At 26.3% G+C, this 9,008-nt stretch overlaps 1 protein-coding gene across 1 annotated transcript in view; it reads right to left on the reverse strand.

Moving 5' to 3' along the window:
• The window catches only part of LOC107882152 (probable multidrug resistance-associated protein lethal(2)03659), a 41,978-nt gene extending 33,242 nt beyond the window's left edge, over window positions 1–8,736 (reverse strand). Inside the window, exons 1-14 of the mRNA XM_029490615.1 lie at window positions 8,419–8,736; window positions 7,222–7,309; window positions 5,540–5,645; window positions 5,218–5,328; window positions 5,013–5,147; window positions 3,969–4,179; window positions 3,301–3,523; window positions 3,074–3,230; window positions 2,871–3,009; window positions 1,737–1,847; window positions 1,372–1,662; window positions 1,143–1,307; window positions 950–1,071; window positions 768–865 (exon numbers count right to left, since the gene is read on the reverse strand). Of these exons, the coding sequence (XP_029346475.1) occupies window positions 768–865; window positions 950–1,071; window positions 1,143–1,307; window positions 1,372–1,662; window positions 1,737–1,847; window positions 2,871–3,009; window positions 3,074–3,230; window positions 3,301–3,523; window positions 3,969–4,179; window positions 5,013–5,147; window positions 5,218–5,328; window positions 5,540–5,645; window positions 7,222–7,309; window positions 8,419–8,421 (1,960 nt within the window). The 5' untranslated portion in view covers window positions 8,422–8,736. The remainder of the gene's footprint in view (window positions 1–767; window positions 866–949; window positions 1,072–1,142; window positions 1,308–1,371; window positions 1,663–1,736; window positions 1,848–2,870; window positions 3,010–3,073; window positions 3,231–3,300; window positions 3,524–3,968; window positions 4,180–5,012; window positions 5,148–5,217; window positions 5,329–5,539; window positions 5,646–7,221; window positions 7,310–8,418) is intronic.
• Window positions 8,737–9,008: the final 272 nt, after the last annotated feature.

Below are 9,008 nucleotides of genomic sequence, written 5' to 3' on the forward strand. Positions count from 1 at the left end.
GGGTGATTCTTTTATGAAACAACACTCATTATTTCAAAAATCGTACATTTTTTTAAATATTTTTTATCCTTAAAAAAGGAGAAGTGGACAAATATTTCGCGGGGTAACCCCGTACCACACCACTCCGCACATCAAAACTTTGAATATTTATAACTCTTAAACTACTCGCCCCAAATTCGATTTTCATGCATCAAAATACTAAGAAAAATGTTCTGCTTTAGAATATAAAATTAAAACCCAATGTTGTCATTCAAAAAAGTAAAAACTTAAAAAATATAAGGATAAAAAATATTTAAAAATATAATTTTTTAATAAAAACGTTGTTTTATAAGCAACCTGAAACTATGTACAAAAATATTTTCAAAAAAATTTACGCTTTTTGAAATAATGAGTGTTGTTTGATAAAAGAATCACCCGATATAGTTGCAATTTACATGACTGAGGTATCATTTATAATTATACCATAATAATAATTAAATTTTTTTTTTGAAATTTTTATATCTGACCATTTACAATTATTCCATAATAAATATTATATTGCTTTTAATTTTTTTACATGACTGAGGTATCATTTATAATTATACCATAATAATTATCATATTTTTTTTTCAAATTTTTATATCTGACCATTTATAATTATACCATAATAAATATTATATTGTTTTTAATTTTTTTATTTTATTTGGTGGAAACGGGTATTGGTGGAAAAGGGGAAAGTACACATGTGGTGAAAACGGGCATCGCCCTATAAGACATTATGTACCTACCCTTAATACATTTTTCAAATATATGTTTTCCAACGTGTGTATCAACAGCTGACAAAGGGTCGTCTAATAAATAAATATCGGCTTGCTTATATACAGCTCTAGAGTTATAAAACATTAAAAATTATTAAAAAAATATTGAAATCATCTAAAACAACATTTAAAACAACTAATTTTCTACTTGCCTTGCTAGATTTACTCTCGCTCGTTGACCACCACTAAGAGAGACTCCTCTTTCTCCTACTAATGATCTGTCACCATAGGGAAGTTGTTTAAAATCGGTTTTTAATGCACATACTTTTATAACCTATAAATAACTTCCTTGAAATTTACAATTTTTAATTAAAAACAAATCCGATTATTGTTTGAAATTTGTACTTCTTTGTAACGATCATGATCCATTGGTGAACCAAAAAGTATATTTTGTTGAACTGAACCATTAAACAACCAAGGTTCTTGAGATGCGTATGATACTGTTCCACGCACGGAAATACTTCCTTCGCAAAGGGGCAACTCTCGTAAAATCGATTGAATCAGTGAACTCTGTATAAAATGTAAAGTTTTATTATATTATCATTCTGTTATTTTTTATATAACTCATCCATACTTTTCCGCCTCCTACGGGCCCAATGATTGCAACCAACCGCCCAGGTCTAACGGTTAAATTAATATTATTTAAAGATTTATCTGGTTGATTAAGTATCCATTTGGCTGAGGCGTTTAAAATGTCGATTCCAAAATTTCCCAATTTCTCAATACCTCCTTCATTTTCAGTTGTATTTTCTATACAATTTTTACTATTAATGTTTGACATTTCTACGCCATTTGTCGATGTTGTTTCTGATTTCAATAACAGTTGTTTATTAGGCTTGTCCTTTTCATCTTGTAGTAAAAATGACTTTTCAAACAAAAAAAAAACAATTATTTATTACATATTTTAATATTTGTGAGATAATTATTATTTTTTTTTACCTGAATGCGTTTAATGGATATCAGCATCTCAGCTAGTGTTATAACACCTTGAGGGAAAAATACTGTCATTGTTGTCAATAATATATTGTAATACGATATTATAACAAAAACCTATTGAAGTACGTTTATTGATTAATATAACACAGTAATATATGGGTTGTACTGTGACTATTTTTTATTATCAGCTAGGCAAGGCTTTATGAGACGCCAGGGAGGGTTTTTTTTCACCCAGGAAATGTTCCAGTCACCCTTCCACTGAAAAATGTAATAGATTACAGTACGTCACTTGTTATTTTTATAAGAGCTAATTCATAAATGTATTCAATTATTTTTTTTAATATTAATAAATAGATGCTTCTTTGAGTATTTTGATAATTTTTACCATAATCAAATATCGAATTAATAATATACTATAGAGCCTATCAATGCACGAACATTCAGCTATTTTTAAAAAGGTTTTAATATTATTATATTAGGTTATTAATTTATGACATTTAGATATCCTATGGTTATATAATATTATGTTAGTACCTATATATTACTATTTAGTGGCGTATTTAGGTTTGTGTCTTTATGGAGGGGGGAGAGTTAGATACCTTTAGTCAGGACTCCAAAAACTTTTGCATAATATTACATACAGCTTAAGAAGGGATTGATCCCCTTAATCACCCTACCACCCTAGTAAATACACCACTTTTACTATTTATCAATAATTTTTATTTTTATAGTAAATAAAACCCTTTATCACATGACATAAAATGTTAAGTTATTTTTATATGCCTAATCAATAGTCAATACAATACAGATTACAATGACACGGTTTATCAGGCATCATGTGTATACTATTTTTGAAAAATATGAATTACTCAAAAGTTCATACATGTCATATTATCTATTTAGAACGTAGAATACCTATATAAAACTACTGAGAATATATAAAAAATTTAAATGTATACTACTATAATAGCAGTGCGGAGTTAAATTAAAGTCGATTATTTATATAAGTAATCACTAAAGTTTTTGAAAAAACCCTAGCCCATGTGAAAAAAGTATCTGCTCCAGTATCCGCGCCCCAGGGAAGAAAATTCTATCACCGTGCCTGCTTTATAATAAGTGTTCAAATTGTGTATTTACTTGTTGCGTATTAATGTAATTTCCTAATAATACATATGAAAAAATACTTATGAACAACGCAAATCTAAAATGAAATATTCTGAATGATTGCAAAAAAACTCTAATCCACGATGTTCCTCTGATCTGTTCGATTTCCATTCTATAACAAAACAAATTGACATTTATTTAATTTAGCACCTATTAAATACTTCCGTAGCACATACTTTCTTGCATATTGTACAAGCAATGCGAAAGGTTTCTCCCATGTGTACATCTTAATCACTTGTATGCCTGATATTATTTCGTTCATTAGTCTTACTCTTTCATCAGTCCTCGGTGCGGTTTTTGACCGATAGTCAGACGTCATCTTCCCCAACCATCCTGAAAATAAAAATGTACATATTTAAAAATACGTTATCATGCTACAAATTACAATCGCTTTAAAACGTACCTTGTAATGGAACAAACGCGAGAAAGACAGTTACTCCAATTATTGACGATACGCCTATTTCTTGCCACAAAAAATATGTGACCAAAATAGTTTGCAGGGGTCCGATCCATAAAAATTGTATGAATCTTAATGTCATATCGAATCGGTTTACGTCATTTGATATCAAATTTACTACTTGACCGACTGTGGTTTCACAGAGAGAAGTTTTACTTAATGTTAATGCCTATATGTATATTTGATAAAACATAAGGCATAGCCTCATAGGTAATAATAATAATTAATTTATTATAAATCATATGAAACATTTATTGCTCATTAACAACGAAAACATCGTTAACTTTAAATCGTACTATCCTTGATTTTCGAGTCACCAATTAAAGTGCCGTTTGTTCGAAAAACTAAATAAAAATATACTTTCACTATTACTAAAGATAAATACACTATGAATCTAACTACTCGTTCTCCATATACATTATACACGCCAGTTAAAGACTTAATAGGCTAAGAAGAAAATGGTGTTTTGAAAACTAAATTTTTTTTTATTCGATTTTACTTGAACCAACAAGACGTGTTCGATATTTTGATATTCAATAATGATTGATACAATAATATACCTATAATGTAATGGTATAGGTAGGTACCTTTTTATTTTTGGTAAGTAAATTTACCTTTTTATATATTATTGAACAGCAAGCAACACGGATCTTCATTCCAAGGTGTACCATTTCCAATTGTGACCAATGATACAACACTATGTTAGCTAACATGTTTAACAACAGACCAGATGCATACATATATGCGTGTTTAGAGTCTATGATGTTGGATCCACCGTGGTTGAAATATGCTAACAGTCCGCCAATAAGTAAAGGTTGAGTCATTCTATAAAAAGTTCACTCTCATCATTCATACTCACATTATATTATAACTTATAAGCACCGATATGATTTTTTTATGGCAATAGTCTATAATCTTCAATTTTTTTTTCCAATAACCTTAGAATTGTTTTTATAAGCAATGATTTATCAGTGAATTATAATTTAACACATCCATTTGGGTAAGTAACTCAATGATAAGGAACAATCAAAACTATAGGCGCAACTAAGACATCATTAACTGACAGGGCTTTATACCTCATATTGTTCATACATTAATCTGTGTAAATGTACCCCGTTAATGAGGGAAAATATCATCTATACTGGTTTCTTGTATTAACTATATGTATAACAAATATTTAATATTTTTATTTTACATAAATATAAATATACATTAATATCGATTAAAATTGATTAACAAATTTAAATTTTATTTTGATACAAATTGTTTGTGTTTTAAATTATATAGGCACTTCTAATTGTATATAATCATTCTTTAGTAAAATATTGAAAACATTTTGAGAATAGCTATATTTGAGAAAGTGTATTACAGCATACTCGTTCTAACCCATTTTTGTCTTACTGAAGAAAACATTTTTCGTGACTTATTACTTTAAATGTAGAGGGGAAATTAGCCCCCAAGCCATCACACTATTGCCTATATTTGGTTACCTACTATATACAACAGATCGAGTTCCCTGATTTTGTTTTATAAAATAAATGTTTGTTTATTTTTAAAACAATATCAAAGGCTTGCTTACAATGATATTATACACATACGAGTGAAAATTGAATATGATAATATTGAATAATTTTTTACGATTTAATAAATATATTTACCTTAATATGGCTTCAATGAACATTTGCACTAACCCATAGTACAAAAAACTTCCACCAAACATTCGAACTAAAACTCTCGATAAACTTGGTTCCCGATTTGTTTTTTTTCCATTAGTTATCTCGATTTTCCATCTCCTTTTATCGACAAAATTTTTAAAAAAAATTGTTAAAGTTAGTTGAAAAAAATATAATCTTATAAATTTACTTTTCAATTTCTAATCCTAATAATGATGACTTGTCATTGTTAAGTGGATCGTATAAATCATTGCTCTCCAAATCTCTCTTTTGTCCAGTTTTAAAGAGGTTTAATATCCAGCTGTATCATAAAAAAGTAAATTTATTACAAGAACCTATACCTATTAAAATTAAATTAAATATTTTGTTTTGAGTTATATTTAATTTGGGCTCTACGAAATTATGATTTAATGAAGTAAAGTAGGTAACTAAAGTTTTTTCAATTCCTATTAATTATGAGCATATATAATATATTCTAATGCAACCATAATTCAAATATTAATAATTAGCACCTGAATGTAAGAATTTCGAAGATATTTGCTGTGGCTCGTGGATTTGGTAGCTGTTTTTCTTTGCTGCCCGCAGCGTCCATTTCTAACCTAAAAAAATATTTAAAAACTATTTTGTTAGTTAGTATTAAATTTCCCAGACAGAAATGTGTTGTATACAAATAAATATTTTAAATTCTACAAAATATGCACTTAAAATGTAATCGAAAATATTTTATTTAAAATTATGTAAAAAATAAGTATTAAAAAAGGTAAAGAAAAGTTTTAAAAGTTTAAAAAGTATTTCGTCGTCTTCACTAAATTCTTTGCCATTTAACATTCTTTCTATCTTCAATCTATAAAATATTAGCCTACTTAAATAAAAAGTGAAAACTAAGATTGAATTCATATTTTACCTTATTGCACTGGATGATCAGAAGTTGTTTGATGCAAACGAATTTCTATATAGGTAATGTAATGTGTATATATATATATTTATCGCATATGAGTATTTCATCTCATATTTGGCAATAAAGACAGGTCGTAATTTTATTGATATTATGTGGCTGTGAATGTGAAAATATGACAAAAAACAAATATATGTGCTATAAATAATAATATACCTAGGTACACTATAAAACTACAAATATGCATTTATATTGTTAAAACGTTGAAATATGCAAAATATGCAAGATACAATTAGCTTTATTTTAATAAGAATAATCAAATTGCATAATAATATAACTATATTTATAATAATGTTATAATAATAATAGGTTTTATAATATTATCATTACAAATAAATTTCTGTCTGCAGGGGCTATAAACAAAGAAAAAAAGTTTCAAAAATACTTTAGCGTGAAAACAATATAATACTTGGATAATTTTTAACTATACTAATTTATTTCTACAAAAACGATTTTAATAAGTATTGAGCATTTTATAGCAAAATTAAAGAAAAATCTGGTGACAAGTTATCGGTGGATATGCAATGTTTACACAACAATATATGAAGTCCAATTCATAAACCATTTTATTACGTTTTTGAAAACTTGGTTTAAGTATTTAAATTAATTTATTTTCTGTCAACATTTAAAATTGACTAATAAAAAATGTTTTCTTTAATGATTTGAAAATAATAATGACATTTAAATATTACAAATATGTATAATATACTAGGTACCTTAACATATTTGTCTATCTGTTGGAAAAAGAACTAATTTTTTTAATTTAAATAACACCTACGATTAAAGCAAAATATTTGAAAACGCACACATGTAATATTACTACAATATAGACAAAACAATGGCATTCTGTGTCCCATGGCTATTATTTTATTTTAGAAGAATTACATTATCTCATTTTATTTTTATTAGGAATTAGGAATTTTATCACCATGTACTAAATATTCTTATTGATATTTCTATAATATTAATTATGATTTAAAGCTACAAAAATAATATTTGTTATAGTAAATTACTATCGTATTTGTGACGTTGATTAAATATTGAACATATCCTATTAATTATTATAAACTAATTAGGCGAAACTTCGTGTACGTTATTCTTACTCATAACACATCTTTTTTAAATTCAAACTGTTTTTGTACAGCATGGATTCATAGAAGGTTTCTTAATGACTTATCCAATTGTATGTATTTAAGGATTATAATATTAATTTTTAACAAAATACGTTTAATAATTTACCGATATGTGAGTGGAAAAGTCCCGGACTCCTTGGCACTGGATTTATTATTGTGAGTTCGAATGCAATGTCATTTAATGATTCAATCACCTTCAAAACCATTAAATCGTTTTAATAAAACCACAATTTCTTACGTTTTTTAAATAATTTTTTTGAATTCTCAGTAGCTTAGTTACACTTAATCTTTTGACCGCTGACTAATTTGTAATATAATTTTTTTTTATTTTAGATTCTGATGGGAACGATGAATTTATTGCATTCAATTTCAACGAAATTTGATATTAAAATGAAAAATAATGATTTTAGTTATCTTGTTATAATTTAAAAATATTATTTGTAGTAATATTATTATTAATAACTTATAAAGTATATTATTATATTGTATACACACTATGCATTTTTAAATACAACTTTTTTGGTAAAAAAATAATTCAACCTACTTTATTACTAGTTTACTAAAGTCTAATGGTGAAATAAATTACTTTAATAGGTAACAGTAATACCACAAAATATACTCAATAATATTATAGGCTAACAGACCGTCTTCGTTCAGAATTGTTTTTCGTATATAATGATTATTGATTATATACCATTGATTTCAAATTTAACCCATTCGTTACAGTGATCCCTCTAGACACCTACTATACAGCAGAGTGATATCCCTTTTTTCCATCATATAATGACTAAAAAAATATTATTTTTTACGGTAATGTACATTTAGGATACATATTACAATGGTTCCTAAATTTGTTATTATAGTAACATCATAAATGAAATGTTTAATGATGAATTTTTAAAATCCAAAACACATATAGGTGGGTTTATATACAATATACATCCTTAGCAATGAAGGAGTTTTACTGAAGTTCATGAAAAATCTTAAATATCCTTTTATAGTAGGTACTATCTAAATTGAACAATAAATTTAAACGATACAACTTTTAGTGTATTTATTAATAATGACCAAAATAGTAACATTTCATAGATTTATAATTATTTTATGATTAGTGTAAAGACCATTCAAGTAGTTTACGGATTGTGATTGTTGTTAATCATTTTGCTTTTCTCAATCCACAATCATATAATAAATTCTTAATTTTTTTTATCGGCTATAACAGTTAATTTAATGTAAACATAATAAGACTTATAAAATTACAAATTAAATACAAATTATAAAAAAAAACATAGACTATACGTACCATATGTGATAAATGTATGAAAATTATGTATTAATTAGGCAGATTTGATTGGTGTACAGGTAAATTGTTTGTGAACAAATTACAATGAATTTATAAAATACAACAATGTAAGTCCTAATGTTAAAAAAAATTTTGTATTGAAGCCAAACAACGCATAGTTAGTATTTACACAGTTTAAAACAATTTTAATAGATGCTATTTTTTATTATAGGATAGTTTTTAAATATTTGAATTTCATAATAAAAGTAAAACGGTTTCGTTTAAAGTCTTAGTCAAACGCATTGTTACCTATCCTAGATGATAAATGCAACTAAATAATTTGTTTAATATTAAATTTTTTAATTTAATCACCTGTTGTGAGTAAAAATTCTAGAACATTGTACTAAATTAGTGCCTATTGCTATCATAGTCGCATAGGTCTCGTAGGTCACAGCGATAATATGATGTTATAACAGGTGATTGATTGGCCGTATACACTAATCAATATATAATAAATATTATGTATACTGTATTATACATTTAACATATTAAATATTTTAGACTTTAATTTACTTTTTTGTGTGTTTTGTTTTCTAATTTCAATTTTTATG

The sequence above is a fragment of the Acyrthosiphon pisum genome, chromosome A2 (assembly GCF_005508785.2).
Source record: "Acyrthosiphon pisum isolate AL4f chromosome A2, pea_aphid_22Mar2018_4r6ur, whole genome shotgun sequence".
Taxonomy (NCBI): Eukaryota; Metazoa; Arthropoda; class Insecta; order Hemiptera; family Aphididae; genus Acyrthosiphon; species Acyrthosiphon pisum.